General features: G+C 39.6%; 2 protein-coding genes and 1 long non-coding RNA gene across 4 annotated transcripts in view; all 3 read right to left on the reverse strand.

The window, feature by feature from the left end:
• Positions 1 to 395: 395 nt before the first annotated feature.
• On the reverse strand, positions 396 to 1,934 carry LOC118410901. 2 transcript variants are annotated; one of them, XR_004830620.1, is made up of 4 exons: positions 1,800 to 1,934; positions 1,447 to 1,581; positions 649 to 990; positions 396 to 470 (listed from the first exon to the last, which is right to left on the reverse strand). It is a non-coding gene; the product is annotated as an uncharacterized LOC118410901 (long non-coding RNA). The 2 variants fall into 2 exon arrangements; XR_004830619.1 differs by having other exon boundaries at positions 1,447 to 1,934.
• Positions 1,935 to 2,009: 75 nt separating this feature from the next.
• LOC118411144 (lactadherin-like) lies at positions 2,010 to 5,990 on the reverse strand. Its single transcript, XM_035813190.1, has 5 exons — positions 5,925 to 5,990; positions 3,932 to 4,257; positions 3,069 to 3,207; positions 2,367 to 2,707; positions 2,010 to 2,021 (listed from the first exon to the last, which is right to left on the reverse strand). Exons 1-5 carry the CDS (start codon positions 5,983 to 5,985, stop codon positions 2,010 to 2,012), a joined length of 879 nt encoding a protein of 292 aa, XP_035669083.1. The 5' UTR covers positions 5,986 to 5,990.
• A 2,468-nt stretch (positions 5,991 to 8,458) lies between these two features.
• The window catches only part of LOC118410873 (aminopeptidase N-like), a gene marked incomplete in the record, with an annotated part of 44,385 nt that continues 31,585 nt past the window's right edge, over positions 8,459 to 21,258 (reverse strand). Inside the window, 15 exon segments of the mRNA XM_035812744.1 lie at positions 8,459 to 10,414; positions 10,517 to 10,656; positions 11,407 to 11,485; positions 12,016 to 12,156; positions 12,760 to 12,927; positions 13,359 to 13,478; positions 14,023 to 14,099; positions 14,906 to 15,053; positions 15,475 to 15,530; positions 15,992 to 16,122; positions 16,743 to 16,834; positions 17,007 to 17,197; positions 18,374 to 18,439; positions 18,803 to 18,868; positions 20,386 to 20,520. Of these exon segments, the coding sequence (XP_035668637.1) occupies positions 10,411 to 10,414; positions 10,517 to 10,656; positions 11,407 to 11,485; positions 12,016 to 12,156; positions 12,760 to 12,927; positions 13,359 to 13,478; positions 14,023 to 14,099; positions 14,906 to 15,053; positions 15,475 to 15,530; positions 15,992 to 16,122; positions 16,743 to 16,834; positions 17,007 to 17,197; positions 18,374 to 18,439; positions 18,803 to 18,868; positions 20,386 to 20,520 (1,614 nt within the window).

The raw sequence follows: 21,258 nt of genomic DNA on the forward strand, positions 1-21,258 counted from the left end.
GGTAAACACAAATTAACTTGACAGGCAACATTTGCAAGCAAACACAACTTATTTCAACTATTTCCCTGCCCATGCCAAAAATGAAATGTTAGAAAAGTGAATTGAAAAAAAAGGTCTTTTTTCATGCACGTTAAGTTAAATTTAACCAGTTCAAAACATTCCCAATGAAAAGTGGTCTCTGCATATAGAAAGCCCGTTCAAAAATGTTATTAAAAGATAACAGCGATACTCATTGTTTTAAGTGAAGCAGTCAAAGATAACACTGTCTCTTAAACAGAGTTAAATTGAAATACATGTATATGCTATAAGTAAGGTTCTTAAAGTCTTGACAAGGTCTACCACTAGTACAGTGCAAACCTCATTGTCATTCTCATTGAGTGATTCCATGCCATGATTTGCAATTTGATTCATAGCTCTGGTCGCAACGGGTACTGGAGCAGCGTCATCTTGCACACTCTGTCTGGTTTGTTCTAAAAAGGAATCAAACAATCTTCAAGGATCATTTAGCTTTACGGGATTTGTTTTTTAGTAATTTATACTATAATGAAGTGATCATAACCCCCCACCAACGTACAAGTATCACCGATAATATGAGAGATAGTACAATAACAATTTTCAGCTAGTATATGCAGAAATTTGCTTCTTTACCTGCTATAGGTACAAATGACGCATTGGCGTATCCGGTCGAGTTAGATGACGTCTCTTCAACTGGGGGTGCTCGAGCTCGTTTCTTTTTTCGTCTGCCAAATAAAATAGAGACCTTCAAAACTCAGGTTTAGAGCTCCTTAGTCAGTCAATCGTCAAAACCGCATCAAAAGCTGCAATATAATAGCAACTGTATCATAGAGTACAACAGAAATAGCACGTGCTTCAAAAAGATGGAACCTTACCTGCGCATAAACAGAAAAACAGCTACTACTATTAACACAAGGAATGCAACACCTCCGCCCCCAGCTGCAGCTGCTACGTTTATCACATTGGATGATTGACCTGCAAAGTGCATCAAATACATGAAAAGTGTGCCCTGGAAATACCAATGACTAAAACCTCTGCTGTATTTGCGACAGTAGACTACGCACTGCTAATACAAAGACATTCGGAGCACATCCATGTTTGCAGCCTAGAGTAAAGCTCAGAAAAACATACGTGTCGGGCATATTACTTGTCAAGTCTGAAATATAATTTTTTTACATGTTTAACCAAAATGATAAAGAAACTTACAGCAAGGTTTTGAAATGCCACACGATAATTCCAGCATTTTTAGTTTTGACGGTCCAAAGGAAGATTTGATTTTTCAAGAGCTTGTTATGGGCGGACACGTAAGTTTTAGCTTCCCGATATCATATTGTCGAGTAAAAAAAATTATATAAATTATTTCTTACTGTTTGCGAACAATTCAGAACTAGCGAATTTTTATAAGGTCATAACAATTTTGTATGTAATTACTTGGCACTGTTGTACTGCTGCTTGGATTTTGACCCCCAGTATTTGTCGGCGACGTCTTGGTAGAGTATGATGTTGCAGTACTTTTTGTACTTGTCCAGAACAAGGGTGTTGTGGGAGAGCTAGTTATAGGTAACTCTAGAAGAAAATACGTTAGTATTGCAAGTAGCTCATGTACCATAGTCTTAGCATAGTAACACCGTGATAGTTATTGTTCTGTCGAAAATCCTAATAACACTGTTAGAAATGCATGTTCCAAGATTTGAAATGGCTAATTTTGGGCAAATTTTGTGACGACAATATTTGTGTCTAAATGTTTTTCTACGCATAAGTCAAGTGTTATTTTAGCTACTTACCATCGACCCCGAGTAGTTCTATCCGTAACCTTGGGGCTCCGGAGAAGTTTTGTGGGTTCACCAGAATATACCGGGCGTAGATAAAAGAAGCGAAGTCTTGTTGAACAATAGTCTCGCTGTCGCTGTTTCCGGTGAAATTCTGACAGAAAAAAAAGAAGAAAACCAGTTGGTTATCAATTACGAACCAAGTTCCACACACATGCAAGAATGCTAGCAGACAAGCTACAATTGTATGACAGTTTGACGAGTTACTCTTTTTAAAATCACAAATGAGTATGCTGTGGGTTATTAGGTTGTTTTCATAATTATAGTCTTTGAAATGATATTCGGAGATTTACTGAGGAACCTTTACAATGGATACCTTTCTGTATAACTTTTTTTCTTAAATGTGTCCTTAAATAATATTTCAGAAAATAGTGACAATACAAAATTTAACAAACATCCTCTAAGTTCTTCCGATGAACTTTTTTGGAGATGGAAAACTTAGATCTCTATTTCTCGAAAGTTGATCAAACAAAACCCTCCCATTCATCAAAATTTTTGATAGCAGGTAAATATGAAATTTACCTTTAAGTTAGCACTTCCACCATCCTCTGAGTAAGGACGTAGATCTGTTGTGTTGTCCATCTGGTATATGATCCTGTAAGTCTCCACGTAACCATTTCCCTGTCCCTGGGTCTGGATGCCAAAGATGTAACGATTGTACTGTAGATCCACCGCCAGGAACTCATTTGTACCTTGCCCTGACGGCTGCCATGCACCATCACCGTTCAAGCGGCCCCTGTACGCCTCGGATCCGGTTACTTGGGATGTAGCTGTCATCAGATCATCAGGGATGATGCTGTTGTCTTCTACACCTATTGGTTGATACGCGCCATGGCTTGTAGGGGAGTTTGTTGTTGGTAACTCTGGAACGGAATACAGTAGTATATTTAGCTTTCTGAAAAAAAAAATGACATTAATTGTTGTTCTGTCGGAATCAAAAACGACCCCCCCAAAACTTTATTCTGTTGTAATAAAAGATTCCAAGTTCACGATGTTAAACACCGTCCAGATTTCAATGTGAGCCATAGTTTCGGGTCCTATCTACTTCGTCATGAAGATGTGTTTGTTTGTTTGTTATTTGCTTGTCTGTTTGTTTGTTTTGCACTTCACGTTCCTATACTTACCAGTCAACTTTAGTCTTTTGGAAGAAAATATCGTACTTGTTGTTTATGTTGAAAATTTAAAAAAGAATAACAAAAGCTATAGCTAATTTAGCTACTTTACCATCGACTCCGAGTAGTTCTATCCGTAACCTTGGGGCTCCGGAAAAGGTCTGTGGGTTCACCAGAATATACCGGGCGTAGATGTAAGAAGTGAAGTTTTGTTGAGCAATAGTCTCGCTGTCGCTGTTTCCGGTGAAAACCTAACAGTAAGAAAAACAAGTTTGTTATTGATAGTGAGCTTAGTTGTTTTCTCCAAGTAGACGTTACGGTCAAGTGATAAAGGAATTAGCAAGAGAGGTCTACATGAAAGAGCATATCTTATAGAATTGGTAACGATGCCAAATTTTAATCTATAATGTGATTTTCATTCCTAAAAAAACACATCATCATCAAGGGCAACGATCATTAAAACATGTGAACACAATTGCAGGAAATGGCCTCGAATCCTGGTGAATACGTACATGTATTTCTGGCGAATGCAGACGAATACAAGCGTATCAGACAAGGGATTCGTAACAAATTTGAACATCGGAAACGGCTTGTCAGAAACTTGAGGATTTTTTTTTCAAATACGGAACCGTATCTTTAAAATTTGTTTGTTGATCCGTAACAGATCCGAACTTCAGATTCCGTCATTTAGAGTCTAAATTCCGACAAAATGTGAAAACGAGGATTTTAGACGGGTACGGAAACGGATTCTGTTTCTATTATTGGTGGATCTTACAAGGAATCCGTAACATACCCCAACTACATCACAAACCGTTATTCGGAACCTTGAGGATTTTCGAAAAATACGAAATATTCTCTCTATGTTTTGGGAATCCGTACCAGTTCCGTATTCGCCATTATGCACGATTTCGGATTCGTCGTATTCATCAGGATGCAAGGCCATTGTGATGCAATGATAGTGAGTGTAAACATTACCTTGGTACTTCCACGTAGATCTGTTGTGTTGTCCATCTGGTATATGATACTGTAGGTCTCCACGTAACCATTTCCCTGTCCCTGGGTCTGGATACCAAAGATGTAACGATTGTACTGTAGATCCACCGCCAGGAACTCATTTGTACCTTGTCCTGACGGCTCCCATGCACCATCACCGTTCAAGCGGCCCCTGTACGCCTCGGATCCGCTTACTTGGGATGAAGCTGTCATCAGATCATCTGGGATGACTGTATCATCCTGTATCCCAATGGGTTGGTATACGCCCGGCGATCGGTCAGCCAATGGGGTACCTTGCTGGGCGCGCACTGAATAGCATATTGAATATATGAGAGTTCTTTAGACAACCAGTAAGGGGCGGTATAACCCGTTTTATGTAAGCATGCCGACCTACGACGACGACGAGACAACAAGTAGGTACTTACTTTTCTCACGTTTCTATGTCTCTTACTCATGATCACCTTACTCAGAGTTTTTAACTTGAGTTCTGCTTCTCGCCGCTATATGTAGCCGATGTAGGTGGCGCTTTTCCGGCGCTAAAAAATCCCAAAACATGGCCAAATGTATACCCTCTCTTGTCCCTGTTCAGCATTGGGGGTGACTTATTTTATAAAGACAACCTCTGTGATCCATACATACTCCTACAAGAACTACATGCAGCGGCGAGAGGCAGAAATCACAGATAGAAACTGTGAGGAAGGTGTCGAGAGACATCGAATTGTAGGCACACGCAGGTTCTATTAAAGAATTCCCCTTCATCCTAGATTCTTTCCATGACAGACCATGTGATGAAATCATTTTCCGTAAACGCTATATTGTTAGTGATAGGAAAGTAAATAGTTCAGGAGAAGACTATACCGGTTGAGCGTTTGAGTCAAAATGGCCTCATGATCTTCTTGTGAAGCTTTGTATTAATTTTCGTCGAATTTTTCAGCCGTATGATAATAGTCTAAATGTTTTTTGGAAACTCAACATATATAATTACTGTGTTAGGTGAAATGTTTTTGAAAGACACCATGTCAATGGATTTGCTTCTGTTTACATTGTTACGAATGTGGGATATATATCAGTCCTGTAACAAGGAAGTCTTCCTGCAAAAAATGCCATATTGAATAGTACTATTAGTTAAAGGCCAATTTTGTACAGATGTAGCATACTACGTACCTTGCGTTTGCAAATGGAATACCTGTCACTGAACTATTCATCTTTCACCTCTATTTGTCTTACAGGAACATTGTCCGCGATTGATATGCTTATCAAACAAAGAGTCCCATAGTTATATCACCTGCTATTTGCACAGAGCACATATCCTAACCTTAATTCTGAAATTTTTCACACGATTCTTTTTCATCAATACATCCAGTAATAGACACATATATCATGCATCAAAAATCAAACTAAAATCATCTTTCCCTGTAGAAAATGAATATTAAGGTTATTTATAAATGGCAAGCAAAAGTGTTGTTACCAAAAAGATACCATTGTCATTTGTATTGCTATAGAAAATTTGAATCACGCTTTTTTACATCATTTTGTCAATTGTATATTGAGGGGTGGCCTTTAGGAACATCCTGTCAAAATTTGTAGTCAATAATTCGAGTTGAAACAAAAAATGCTTCTATATCCTGGGGCAAAAACGTTGGTAGATTGATTTGGTCTTCTTCGGATACATCGCTCACGTCTAAAGTAGAATTTACTATGTTAATTAGAATATAATCAATAGAACATCCTACAATGTATGTAGAAATATCTTTGGAAATTAATATTGTTCGTGAGTAACTCCCCTCCCCCCAGTTTCCCACATGCCCGTACAGAAATATGTCACATCGATGAAAGGTGGACACCCATCGAAACCTGACAGTTACTCAAGTAAATGGATATAAAATTTCCAAACTTATTTCCCATAGCTTGAGTAACAGCTATTTTGAATATTTAGAATCACGTTGAGACCAGACAGACAACAGAAACGTCGTACCTGTTGATATGATCACGTAAAGTACAACAGCGACAAGGAAGTATTGTGCCCAAGCCGCCATCTTGAACCGCCTTTCTTGTTTAAAGGCATGTTTGTTCAAAGGTCATGCATGCATATCTCACTCTCAACCGAAGTAACTCCATGACGATATTGCGTAATGTTTGAAGAGTACACATATCTCACTCTCAACCGAAGTAACTCCATGACGATATGGCGTAATGTTTGTAGAGTATACATATCTCACTCTCAACCGAAGTAACTCCATGACGATATTGCGTAATGTTTGAAGAGTACACATATCTCACTCTCAACCGAAGTAACTCCATGACGATATGGCGTAATGTTTGTAGAGTACACATATCTCACTCTCAACCGAAGTAACTCCATGACGATATTGCGTAATGTTTGAAGAGTACACATATCTCACTCTCAACCGAAGTAACTCCATGACGATATGGCGTAATGTTTGTAGAGTACACATATCTCACTCTCAACCGAAGTAACTCCATGACGATATGGCGTAATGTTTGTAGAGTACACATATCTCACTCTCAACCGAAGTAACTCCATGACGATATTGCGTAATGTTTGAAGAGTACACATATCTCACTCTCAACCGAAGTAACTCCATGACGATATGGCGTAATGTTTGTAGAGTACACATATCTCACTCTCAACCGAAGTAACTCCATGACGATATGGCGTAATGTTTGTAGAGTACACATATCTCACTCTCAACCGAAGTAACTCCATGACGATATTGCGTAATGTTTGAAGAGTACACATATCTCACTCTCAACCGAAGTAACTCCATGACGATATGGCGTAATGTTTGTAGAGTACACATATCTCACTCTCAACCGAAGTAACTCCATGACGATATGGCGTAATGTTTGTAGAGTATACATATCTCACTCTCAACCGAAGTAACTCCATGACGATATTGCGTAATGTTTGAAGAGTACACATATCTCACTCTCAACCGAAGTAACTCCATGACAATTTGGCGTAACGTTTGTAGAGCACACATATCTCGCTCTCAACTTACAAATTCCTGATGCGCATTTATTTTATCGAAGCGAGAATGGAAGGCCATCTTTGTAACAGAGAATTCTGATGTGCGTAATGGAAAGCCGCTGTGATTTGACTTAATTTGTTGATATGAGCATTTGACGCCAACTTTATTTTCTGGAAGGAGCAGGTAAGGATGCCGAATCTGGCGTTCCCTGTAAGGATCCTTTACAAGCCAACACTTTCAAAACTTTCAAAGTTTGCAGGATTTATAATAATCTTTGTTTACAAGCACAGGGAGAGTTTAAACAAAACATGACTGACATGTCCAGATCGATGGTATACACTGACAAAAAAAAAACATTTCAGCTCGCGAGTACCCGCCGAAAGCCAACAATGTGCAAACATCGACCTACATGTTCTTCTTCCAAAGGTCTACTCACAAACATAATTTGGACACAATGCAATATACGTTTATTTATACCGGCCTTTGGATGCATTGTAATTATAATTTGTATGTAAATAAGTATCTGTATCTGTATCAATATAGCCGGTATAACCGCCCTTCGGCGTGACACACCAGCTTCGCAGGCACGCGGCGCGGCAGCAGCTGGTTATATTACACTGAACGACCCGTTATACTTAACCTTTGTACATCTATCTGTAAGTGTTCTTTAAAACTACCCAGAGAAGATGCCCCTACTGTACTTGGTGATAACAAATTCCACTCTACGATAGTTCTGGGAAAATGCACATTGATCCTGTCGGGAACTCCAAATCCTTGCAAACTACGATGTCAAACTTGCCGCAGGGTGACATACGGCCGCTGTATGGTCGCAATAGGCAGCGTTTCTGTATCTCCGGGACAGGGAATCGTGTGGCCGTGGCCGCGTTGGACAGGTGGTCGATATAGACTATTTCTTAATCCTTAGATCAATGGGAAAAATCCAAGGGACCGACAAATAGTCACCACAATGGCCAAGTGGTCGCTATGTAAATGTTGCCGCTAATACAGGTTTGACTGTAGCCAGGCCACATTTCTACAGTCCCTTGAGTGGCCGCACCAGACAGGTTTGGCTGTATACTGTTTATTCTTCTATCATTAACACTGTTTCCAATGTCTGGTATTGCAATATGATCGATTGATTTACCACGATCTATCATGTAATCTTTATCAACGTCTTGATGGAAATAAATATTGCTGCAACTTCTAACTTGTAACACATTTCCCTCATTCTTTTTGTATGTGAGAAATTTGGCAAACTGGAAGCTTATAGTCTGTATCTATTTAGATATATACTCCGTTTTGTTTTATTTAGTGAATAAACTATATTACTGTGCTATGGGACAGAAGTGAAGTGTGCTGTTCATCTTACTGAATATACTTTTAAACAATATAAGCTAGCAAGAGATGCAATTTACAACAGGTTCTCTATATTTTGTATTCGAAATCAGGTAATATGGGACTATCATATTATAGACAAATAATACTATCAGTCATCACAAAGAAATATCAAAGCGTGCTGAATGAAGGCAATTGTTTTATTGAACTCACACAGATTTTGACGTTGCATACTTGCGGTCATCTACATCAACGGATTCATTCCACAAGATTGCACTTGAAACTAAATCATCATAAAACCAATGACCAATACTGCCTAGTACAGCTTCCACACTGCAGAAAGTTAACAGGTATTAAAATGGTAATTCGTTGTGCGTTATACAATAATTCAAAAACGATTTGAAGATGTGTATTCAATTGTGGTTGATTGGATGGAAGGTAAGTAAAACGAGCTATGACCTACTTACCGAAGACCTACACTATGCTGTCATGTCTACAATTAGGACTATGTGAAACAAAACCTAATACTATCGAAAATGTCAGAATCTCCACACATTTCTTATCAGCACATCGAACAGGAAAACAATGCTATCTATTAAAAACCAATTTACTTACAATCTACGTTTGTTTCGGTGGCCGCCTGTCACCTTCCTCAGGGCATTTCTGACTGGTTCACATTGCCATGAGGAAGGTGAAAGACGGTCACTGAAAAGTCGGCTGTGGCATTATGTCTTGGTTATGAATAATGAATCTTGATATCCTGTAATTCTTTAACCCTATGAAATTATTCACGTATACATGCACGTATACAGTTGAAGAACAGAAATTTATGTAAAGACACACTGTAAATATAAACTCTTTCTGCTGTTGAAATGTCCAGCTACATAGAGAGCTACTATTCTTCACATTAGGACATTATACATTATGTACAACAACATTTTCAAATTATGACTTTTACTTCAAAGTATAAGAAAGAATAGTGAAGACTACGAAATTGAAAAAAACAACACAACACAATTATCAAGAATTTCATTTCATCACAATACAGCTAACTATTCAAGTAACCAGATGTGTGACATGTTATGAAACTGCTAATTTTAGATGTTCTGTAGTAGCCAATCGTAGATCTAGATGTAACATGATACACCTGTTTGTTACATGTTCTGAAGTAGCCAGTAGTAAATGATAACCTGTTTGTTACATGTTCTGAAGTAGCCAGTAGTAAATGATAACCTGTTTGTTACATGTTCTGAAGTAGCCAGTAGTAAATGATAACCTGTTTGTTAGAAATTCTGAAGTAGCCAGTAGTAAATGACAACCTGTTTGTTACGTGCTCTAGATGTAACATGATACACCTGTTTGTTACATGTTCTGAAGTAGCCAGTGGTAGATGATAACCTGTTTGTTACATGTTACATGTTCTGAAGTAGCCAGTAGTAAATGACAACCTGTTTGTTACATGTTCTGAAGTAGCCAGTAGTAAATGACAACCTGTTTGTTACATGTTCTAGATGTAACATGATACACCTGTTTGTTACGTGTTCTAAAGTAGCCAGTGGTAGATGTAACATGATACACCTGTTTGTAACATGTCTTAAAGTAGTCAGTTGTAGATGTAACATGATACACCTGTTTGTAACATGTCTTAAAGTAGTCAGTTGTAGATGTAACATGATACATCTGTTTGTTACATGTTCTTTAGTAGCCAGTGGTAGATGTAACATGATACGCATGTTTGTTAAATGTTTTGAAGTAGCCAATCGTAGATGTAACATGATACACCTGTTTGTTACATGTTCTGAAGTAGCCAGTTGTAGATGATACACCTCTGTTTGTTACATAGTCTGAAGTAGCCACTCGTAGATGTAACATGATACAGCTGTTTATTACATGTTCTGTAGTAGCCAGTGGTAGATGTAGCATGATACACCTGTTTGTTACATGTTCTGAAGTAGCCAGCGGTAAATGATAGCCTGTTTGTTACATGTTCTGTAGTAGCCAGTGGTAGATGAAACATGATACACCTGTTTGTTAAATGTTCTGAAGTAGCCAATGGTAAATGTAGCATGATACACCTGTTTGTTACATGTTCTGAAGTAGCCAGTGGTAGATGAAACATGATACACCTGTTTGTTACATGTTCTGAAGTAGCCAGTGGTAGATGAAACATGATACACCTGTTTGTTAAATGTTCTGAAGTAGCCAATGGTAGATGTAGCATGATACACCTGTTTGTTACATGTTCTGAAGTAGCCAGTTGTAGATGACCTCCTCGTTGTCGTTCATCCACCTGATGTTGGTCTTGGTCCTCTCTATGGCCTGTTCGATGGCCCTGGTGGCCGAACCGGCGTCAGGATGTTTTTCGGCAAATTCAATCAGCTATGAGGCGGTGAATAGGAATCGTTTTAGTGCAAATCTTCTATTTATACAAAGATAAATTTTCTTCCAACACTAAGATGTACACGGATCAAATTTTCAGCAACCATAGTTGCCTTCTTCAGGATCAACAATGACCAATCACTTTAGAACGTAACCCCGCGAGAGTTACAGACTCGTGATCTTTCTAACACGTGATCTTACGGAGACATGACGTCAGCAATTGGTCAAACGTGCCAGGAAGTTTACAACTCATATTTGGATTATGATTTCTCACTTAAAAGTTCTCATATTCATTCCTGGCGTCTTTGCAACAAACATGCAAAAGCAACAAGTCGGAAAAATTGTCTAAAACTTCCACGAACACAAGTGGACCATGAATATTTGAATCATTTGATCTAATCTTGTCTCCAATGTTTAACAGAATTAAGATCAAACTTAGTTATTTTTACTGATACAAACATATAATGGTAGATGCATATATATATATCATGATGATTTCACATCTCAGATTTAAGGCTTGATTTGATTTGATTTTTTTAATTTATTTTGCACAATTTAAAAAAAAGATAACATAAAACAAATTAAAGGATGAAAGTACATGCAGGGGGGAAGAAAAAAAGCCTCGTGGCTTATACGTAGTCTTCCTCCAAAGTAAAAATAATAATACAATTTAACAACTCATAAGCTGAATAAAGATTGAATAGATGTGTAAAGTAGAAAGGCTTGTAAGTAGAAAGTGCATACTGATACCTCCTGAAGTTGGAACTCGGTGTTGAAGGCGTCTGTGGCGCTCGCGATGAGACGAGAGAGCGAGGAAAAACCACCAAGTCTGCGGGTTCAACACATTAAGTACAGTGGTATCAATGGTGGTGTTTTAAAATCAGTACCACTATCTGTATATAAACATATCTATGATGTGTCCAAATAAATGAATGTGGACTGTAGCTTGGTCTTAGATAGTATTCACGGTAACTGGGCTTGCAAATGGTTTTAAAAGAACTGTTCCATGCCGTATTTTTGCCCGGTTAGGTCATAGCTTTTTTTCAAAGACTGACAAAGACTTTTGGCAACCCTTTTCTTAACGTTTGATAACGACTGTAAGCCCCGGTGGGGGCTGTAATTAACCCTATGTTTTTTTGTATAACTCAAGTTATGCTGCTTTATTTCTAATTTTGGAAATAATCGCCTAATTTGCATAAATTTGCAACAACATACCTTAAAATAATCGGGAGACATCACGCTACCATTCTATGATAGTGAACTAATCATGTACTGGGTGGGCTACGAAACAGCAATTGTTCAGGTATCGCCTCCCGGACTAAGAAAGGCGATATAGAGACAATTTCGTGATGAACTTACGTAGTCTGTAGATCCGTCCACTTCGCCCTGACGAAGTCCCATCCCAGAGACCGCCCGTACTCGTTCTGCATGACGTACTGGATACACGTCCGAGCGTCCTGCCGACGGACTTCCTTAGAGTTCAGGCACCGGTCCAGGTGTCTGTAAGATAGGTGTGGGAATAGGAATATTATTAGACTCTTTAGTTATGATTTAAGTACAAACACATGTATGCAATATATGATTAGACTCCAACAGGAAAGAACCCACATATTATAGAAGAAGTGGGTGAATTCGTCTTCCACTACCTAAAAAGAAGCCAAACCCAACAAAACCAGTATAATGTACACTTAAATAGCAAAGCATAGTCATAGAATGCAGTTCACATACGCCCCATATGCCATACGCTGTGAGAAGGACTTAAACTTTACTAAATGTCTAAAGCTAAGGGCACTACCCGCCGTACGTGCAAATACGTGGGCAATCTTTTGGGATCAATAAGTGGTAAGTACCGCCTCCGTACGAACTCGTAGGGAATCCGACGGATTTTGGAGCACGCAGACACGCCGTAGAACTTTACGTGCAGCAAAACTTTGCGTGCCATCGGGCTGCGGATTCGACCCCGCACGGGCGACGCGCCTGTCCTGTACAGCCTGAAATTTTTCAGAAATACGTGGCGGACGTGGCCTCCAAAAAAAAAAAAACTACGGAAAAAATTGCACGTACGGCGGGTTGTGCCCTTAGCTTAATGTCTAAGCAACTGACCTGCTGAGTACCCATGGCTCCCTGTTACAGCCGAGACCGAGCAGAAGTTTGGACTGCTCTGCGGCGTTGGTAGACATCCTGTACCTGTCCCACACAAAGTCATAGTCCTCCACCTTCCCGTACCGGACTGCGTTACAGTACACGGTGGTCTTGAAGTCCGCTTTAATACTAGACGTGAGAAAACGTCACGAATTCTTTGTTAATGATACACTGATGTATAACTAACGATATGTTGTGTAGTTGTGTCATGAGTTATTATCATTTATCAAATATCTAGGACATAACTTTACCTACAGGTCAAGGAATGGTGAGGTGGTCACTTTCATTTTGTTTTGTTTTATTGATAGTTGTGAATGTTCAAATATCTGTGTTGATAGATAGACAACATGAAGTACCTAAATGAAGGTCTAAGTTGAAATGCAATCTGACGTTAGATGCTGGTTTTTAAAAGATTATGAGCGCAATACTCAGCCATGGTTCATTGGAATGAACGACACAGAAAAATATATTATCAAGGTAATGTCTGCTTTGACAAATTGTTAAGGTAAAGTCAGTCTTTGACTGGACAGCATTTGTTGCTGATGAGTGTTGTTACTTACGGGTTGTTGTTGTCAGGGTCAGCCTCAGACTTCCACTGGTTAAACTGCCTCTTCGCCTCGTCAATACACGTCTCGTTGCCAAGGCGACAGTACCGGCCAATAGCTGTGACTTGTGCAAATCTGTCAAAATTTGAAAAGTCAGACATTTAGTGATTACCCTAATGGTGGAAGATGATTGGTAGTGCAATTTAATTAGCATATAAAAGGCCATAGTAAATTTCATGGATGACATCGGCGCGCTCATTAATTTTCAACTGTTTTCAGAAAAATAAAAGATTTTTTTCTTCTTTGGAGATAGTCAACATGACGAGAAAGTACCAAGATACGTTGTGTTATAGCGTGATGATTGTGCTTGTAGAGGTGACACTGACATGGTAGCTATGGCTGTAGTTGTAAAGGTGATAACGAGTCTAGTGTGGTAGACTCGTGGTGTCTATATTGAAAATTTAGCCATCTTGGGTTTTTTACACATTTTTTTTCCGCCCAAGCTCAACAAGAAACAAGCTGAAATGTAGAAATGTAAGGCTGCCAGCAAACTGTATTTGAAAGTCGAATCACAAAGATACAAATTCAACGTGGCTATTAACTCACATCACATGTTGAGGGCCTCTGTTGTAAGGGCAATTTCATGCATATTCTATAAAAGTATGAAGCGCCAACTTACATGTTGAGTTGGTTATCCCCCTGGTCTGCCCAGCCATAATTGTCGTACAGGTTCTGGACTCGTGTCAGATAGTAATCCTGAAAAGGGCAACAGAAACACACCACATAATTATAAATCACGACACAATGCTTTGATAGCACTTTGTACACGTACATCTCAATCTAGAGGTTTCTCTACATTCTGTCACCTTTGATGCAAATTTAGTATGTTCGGAAGCAATTGTGAATGTATGGGAGTGTTAGAAGAACTAAATAACCGTTTTGTATTAAGTTTCTTACGATGTACATTTTGATTTGTATCTCAATGCCTTTTACGATCCAAGAATTACGATGAAGTGATCAACCCGACCTAAGAAGCCCTGATCGCCATTAATGTAGAGTTGATTACATTAAGCCCTCTTCACACGAGAGCAAGGATGAGCCGGAATGACGTCAGAATGAAAATACCTTTCTGTTGTTGGGAATTCGTAGTGTATACGTACTCTAGAAAATCTCACTATATTTCAGTTATTTGTGCCCGTTCTTTTGGCAGTTTTTGACATGCTAAAAACTTTCGAGGTGCATTTGGAGTGGAGAAATATCGATCGGCATTCAACGTGTATTCTTTTTAACTATTATAACAAATACTGCAGTATGACCGCATTCTGACGGCATTTTGGCTTATTCCTTCTAGCGTGAAGGGGATATAAGGTCCATTTGGAATTCCCACCCAAACGGCCCCGAATGTAGCACGGATTTTGGACAATACTTCATTCCTGCTGGTTCTGCTTGATTCCTGCTAATTCGATTTCGATGTGAAGGCCATATAACATGCCGTAGTCCTTGGACTTCTCCAGCGTGACTATGATGTAGGCAAATGTCAATTTCATAAGTATGATTCTTACCTTAAACATGCCGTAGACCTTGGACCTCTCCAGCATGACAGTAAGATAGGCCAGGCTGCCCACAGCGGCGTCCCACGGGACATAGTCCAGCTCGTTTTCCAGGTACTTCGTCATGTCCAGCGCTACTGTGATGTTCAGGTCTCCGGATCTGTAGACAATAACACAGGGAGGTTAGGGCGGCAAGTTACTATCCTTATTAATTCCAAATATTAATATACCGTTTATTACGTCTTTATTGGCACGTGATGCGGAGATGAGTTAGCCTGCCTGGTACCATCCGGAAAATAGTTCGCTCCGGCGTTAATTATACACTACATACAGTCGCTTCTCGCTCTGACATTTGTCATACACTTTATACAGTGGCAGTCGCTTCACTACTATATTCCGGAAAATAGTTCGCTCCGGCGTTCATTATACACTATGTACAGTCACTTCCCGCCCTGAAATTTATCATACAGTTTACACAGTCGCTTCTCTGTTAGGTAGCAGAAGCGAACATAGGAGCGAACTACTACCCAGATGGTACCCAGGCTACTTAAGCTTTCTCGAAGTCATTTCTAAGTTTTTACCGTGCAAAACTGAAAGCGTTGTCGATCAGTCCAGCCCTGTCCGTTTTCTTAAAAACCTGGAAAAATAAATGGCAAAAATGTATTAGTTAGAAATCAAGACAATGGCAGGGCAACTTTCAATTGATATGATATGTTTGATTAAGTACTGTGTGTAATTTGATAAAGGGCATAACCCGCCGTACGTGGATTTTGTCCGTACGTTTTTTTGGGAGAACACGTCCGTCACGTATTTCTAAAAACGTTTAGGCTGCACAGGGCAGGCGTGTCGCCCGTACTGGCACGTACGGGGGGCGAATCCGCAGGCCGATGGCACACAAAGTTTTCCTCTACATAAAGCTTTAGGGAGTGTCTGCGTGCTCCAAAATCCACCGGATTCTCTCTATATATACTACGAGTTCTTACGGAGGCGGTACTTACCACTTACGGATCCCAAAAGATTACCCACGTTTTGGCACGTAGACAGCACGTATTTGCACGTACGGCGGGTTGTGCTCCTAGCTTAAAAAGTAAGACTTACCGTGTGGTCTGTCATCAGTGCTGTCTTAAGTTTATCCCAGTTGTCGGAGTCGTAGTTAACTCTGTAGTAGTTCTTCTGGTCGATGTTTACCACGATCCAGTCAGTATTTGGGGTGACACCTTGAAGGGTTACTATAAGGGAAAAAAGGTGATTAATGTAAGTTCAACCGAGACCGGGGCCGATACCGACTGCCAAGCCCCTTTGACCCTTTGGTGACGTCAAACTTCCGTTCCGGATGTGTGACGTAGGCTTTGGGTTATTTCAACTTGATAAGGATCAGAAGACTGATCGAAAGCTTGTTGGTAAGCACTTTATTTTGTGTACGGATATAGAGTCTTAAAATTGTATTCTAGACATTAAAATATGATAAAATCAGGACAATTTCGAAAAGCTAGTTCTTTTCATATTCAGCCGATAACATTCAGCTTCAACATAAACATATGTTAATTTGATGTTGTGGATGATATTCTTTGGAATCCGAAAACTGATGAGAGCGTGAGAATGCAAACAGTTTCGCCACAAAAGTTACCTTTTTATCATAAAATCTAACTGGTCAGGAACTAAGGTTGAACATATGACTATGACACACAAAGTATTGTATACCAAATAATAGAATCTTAATTTTTGTTCTTTTATATCTTCTTTGAACCTTTGCATTCTAACATATTAGTAACGTTATCCCTTTTCAGATTTTTTACAATCTACGCAATATGTTTGCTCATTTTACAACTGCTCTAAAGTATATACATACATGTGTCGTCATCTGGAGTCATCCATTGCGTCAGTGGATTGTCCAAGTTGGCTGTGCCTTGTGAATATGTCAGTGGAGCATACCATTTGTATCTGTTAAAAGATATGAGGAGTTAAACACGTTGAAACTTTTATAATATGAATCTTATAGAGAGTAATGATTGTGTGAAAAGTTGTACACGTTGCATTAAGGCAAAAACGAAACACACTGCAGTGTCTGCACGATATTCATTGTCAAAAAGCTGATAAGAACCAGAAACTTAACCCCAAGTCGCCATATTTGTCGGTGACGTTTGCGGTGTAGTCGAACAGGAAGTGCTTCTGAGTGACGTCATACTGGTTTCCGTTTGCGACGACGCTGATGACAGGGTAGCCCATCTGCAGAGTCCATGTGTCCATCACAGTCTTTACGTTCCCTCCGGGCAGGCCGACATCTTTGCCGTCAAGCTTTGCTCCCTGAGAAGACAGTTGACGATAGTTATAACAATTACTTCTAATTAATTCCGTGTAATTCTTAACTTACAGAGCAGTTTGGAAATTAGTTGAACGGGATTTATGTAATATTGACAGCGGCGATGCCAAAAATGCTATCGGTGCATGATGTTGAATCTGGTTTGAAATATTCAGTGCGTGTGTGATTTTACAGAAGGACATGTAACATGCATTGGCATAATACCGGTCATAAGCCTTATACCGGTCGATTAAAAATAGTGAAACTTAAAGAGATCTACACATGCAACAATAGTTATTTCTGAGGTATGCACACTTCAGACATCTAGGTGTCCAATACATAATTTACAAAGCATCGATAACAATGCATTCGAAGACAACAAGGCCAAAAGTTTTCAGGTCATTTTCGGGGCAGGCGAGCTCGTCGTGGGACAAACACACTGTCACGTTCATCGCCAGAGTTGTAGACAATAATCACATGTGCTCACGGCACAAGACGAGCATGATTCAACAGCAATCTTGAATTTCTTTTGGTGACCTACAACTCGTGTAAAAGTGTGAGGAACCGTTGCATTATCGCCCGGATCTACGGCTGAATGGGTCAAATTGAACGTACGCCGCCATTTTCCCGCCATTTTTAATGCTACGGCCAGCAGTAAAGTTTTACGTCATAGCGGTTGTGACGGACCAAAATTAAATGAAAATTCTTGTCAGTATACGCCCATTTTCTCATGACTTTTTGTATGCTCATGCAGATTTTTGTTTTGTGCAACTACTAACAGGAAAGAAAGGAACAACAGAGGATGTATAAAGGTACATAGCGGCAGTTAATTGTGCCGTGTTTCGTTCGACCGGTATAGTGCACCCCCTTCCAACCACGCGCCCGTTCTCCGTGCAATTCCACGGTGTGTTCCAATTACGATATTATGTTTTTAGCAGGACCAGAGAGACAAAATAATTTACACAGAAGAAGTGGCAAAGGTAAGCTGTAACAGCAACATGTAACTGGAGAAAATGATGCGTTGATCATTTGCCAAATTAGCATTGCTTGAGAAATTGCAGTAAACCGACCGGTATTATGCCAATGGATGTTACATTGTTTAATAGATATTTGGAACTTCCAAAAGGACATTCAAGTCATAAAATGATATCTGAATTCTTCTGAAAGAAATCACGACTCACCTCTGTCAAATAGTGCCACAGGTCATCATGGAAGGCATTGCTGTAGGCCAAGGCATTCAGGTACAGCTGTGGATTGAATAATGTACAATATTACTATTTACTGCACTTTACCAACATTTACAGCTGATTATTTCACACTTTGAGAGGTTCAAAATGGCAAAGAAACAGGCGCACAAGGAATCCTCAGTACGATGACTTTCACGGCATTTTAGATGCAAAATGACATCAAAGATGGAAGCATGGGATGGAATAATGTTGTTTGATGTTCTTACGTAGAAAAGTGCAAAACTGACTTTGAAAGTTGAAGTTCCTGAGTCGCACTAATATTGGTTAGGTTTCCTTTAAAAGGTAATACTTACTCTTTTTACTTTTGTCATGATTTCAATACAGTTTAAAATGTAAAAATGTGTAATTGTGAATGTCACTTACCGTTAGTCCTTTCCTGAATGTGTCCTCACCGAGGAAGTCCACCATCATGTAGATCAACGAACCTCCCTGCAACAAGCAAAAGTAAAAATTATACACGCCTTACCTTTCAGCAAAATACGATTGGGAGTTACGCTTCATGATCTTTCCTGGGCTCGAAATACCACCTGCACATACAGGTTAGTGCAGGTAAAATTAGAGCTGTGCAGGTATTTCTGATGTCTACCTGCACCTAACCTGCACTGGTCCATGTACTGGGTTTTATACATAAAAGCCCCATGGTGTAGCTGTATATGGATTGTTATAAGCTGCATTGACTGTTACCACCTATAGAGTATAAAAGAAAAAATAGAACATAAATTGTATAATAAAACTAAATTGTATGATCCATATAGTAATACTTCCTAAATTCAGAGTGGTGCAGGTAAAATGTGTCTGGTGCATTTTCAATGTTACCTGCACCAGTGCAAATATGCAGAAAAGGTTCCTGTTTGTCAATCCTACTGTATCTTATTCCAGACAGTCAGAAACCTGGTTGTGTTCGACAGGAACAAGTAACTGGATATGGTTTTGGTAACGGTCAGACGTTTCAGATAGCATCCACTATCTTTTTGTCGGTGAGACTGAAGAGATCTGTTAGAAATTGTTTTTATACCGTAACCAAACAACAAGAGTGAAGTAGAATATAGTTTACAGTCGACGTCGTTTCTACCAAGTTTTACAGTCTATAGTACAGAGGCAGTTAGCGTTGTAAGGACTCTACACGCCATGGGAGTATACATCCACCAATCAGATTTGCTAAAGGCATCGCTCATTGCATAAACTTCGTCTTTACGTTGTCTTATCTTTGTTTCCTATTGGACAATCAAAAATTGTCTCTAGCTCGTAAGGTATTTAAGCAGTTTATAACAGATCTCTTCACTTACAATGACTTAAGACAGTATATGCTATCTGAAACGTCAGGCCGTTACCAAAATCATACATATCCAGTTGCTTGAGTAACTAACTGCATCCTGACGTATCTTAAGGCCCCTTCACACGAGAGCAAGAACGCCGTCAGAATGAAAATTCTTTTCTATTCCTGGGAATTCGTTGTGTATTCTAGACATTCTTACTGCATTCCAGATATTTGTGCCTGTTCTTTTGCCCCAAAGTTTTTGACATGCTAAAACTTTCGAGGTGCATTTGAAGTGGAGAACGGCATTCAAAGTGTATTCTAAGTGTATTTTAACTATCATAATTCTAACTGCAGTATGACCGCATTCTACGGCATTCCAACCTTATTCTTATCTCATTCGATGGAGAACCAAAACGGCAAGCCAGTTCAAATCCTGCCAGAATGTGGCCAAAAGAATATCTGAAATGCAGTGAGAATTTGTAGAATACACTAGGAATTATCAGGAATAGAAAAGAATTTTCATTCTGACGACATTTTGGCTCATTCCTTCTCGTGTGAAGGGGATATAAGGTCCATTTGGAATTCCCACCCGAATGGCCCCGAATGTGGCCTATATACTTAATTCCTGCTGGTTCTGCTTGATTCCTGCTAATTCGGTTTGAGTGTAAAGTCCCTATAAAGCTCGTACCTTGGCATACGAGATGGCGTCAAAGATCTCGCTGATCTCGTCGGGATGATTGACAGGCACGTAGATGGGGTGGGAGTTGCCGAGTCCGTCCGGCTGGAATACCGACTGCAGGTCATCAACCACGAACTGGTCTTTCTGGCAGGCAAGGAAAGGAAACATCGTATTAAGCACTTCTATGTATGGCAATGTATGGCAACAATTAGTGAATAATAACACTACGCGGCTACAGAAAAGCAACAAAATATCAGCGATAACATTAAATGGGTGTCGCATTTGGCATAAAGTACAAATATTTTGGCATAATATTGCCTGATCAGCCCACCCAGTTTTGACTCGAAGTGATCAAACACGAACTGGTCTTTTTTTGGGGGGGGGGGGGGATAGGGAAGGCAACCGTATTCAGCACTTCACACAATAAAGCCTGTCATGTTAGTATAAGTATATTAGGAGAGGCGTGTAAACTCCACAGTCTGTACCTTAACCCTATTCAGACTGGACTGGGGGGGGGGGGGGGAAAAATGCATGGCCCACTTTTACCCCCTTTACCCATTAACCAGCTTGGGCTAAGACAACCAAAATTGGGGACTTTTCCCAAAAAATTGTTGGGAACCATTTTCCACCAAAAAGGAAGGAAAAATTTTTTTCCGGTTGCCCTGGCAACCGGTTTTTTAAAAGCGTATTTTTCAAAAATCCCCAATTTTGATCCAACATTGGGAAGTTAAAAATTTCTTGCCATGCCACACTTATTTTCCAATATCGGTAAAATCTGAAATATCTTAAAGGAACATTTATAAATAAAAATTCCTAAATTATGCCAAAGGAAAGGCCGAATTGGGCCAAATCCCAGAAGGCCGACAGCCACCTAACCAAAAG

Source organism: Branchiostoma floridae, chromosome 3 (assembly GCF_000003815.2).
Source record: "Branchiostoma floridae strain S238N-H82 chromosome 3, Bfl_VNyyK, whole genome shotgun sequence".
Lineage (NCBI taxonomy): Eukaryota > Metazoa > Chordata > Leptocardii > Amphioxiformes > Branchiostomatidae > Branchiostoma > Branchiostoma floridae.

Bases quoted from the DNA above. Each gene is read 5' to 3' on its own strand.
- LOC118411144 (XM_035813190.1), bottom strand. From the start codon at position 5,985: ATGGCGGCTTGGGCACAATACTTCCTTGTCGCTGTTGTACTTTACGTG. The intron at 4,258-5,924 runs GTACGACGTTTC...TATGCTATTCAG, and splicing joins TTACGTGATCATATCAACAG to TGCGCGCCCAGCAAGGTACC. The intron at 3,208-3,931 runs GTAATGTTTACA...TCTTACTGTTAG, and splicing joins ATCTACGTGGAAGTACCAAG to GTTTTCACCGGAAACAGCGA.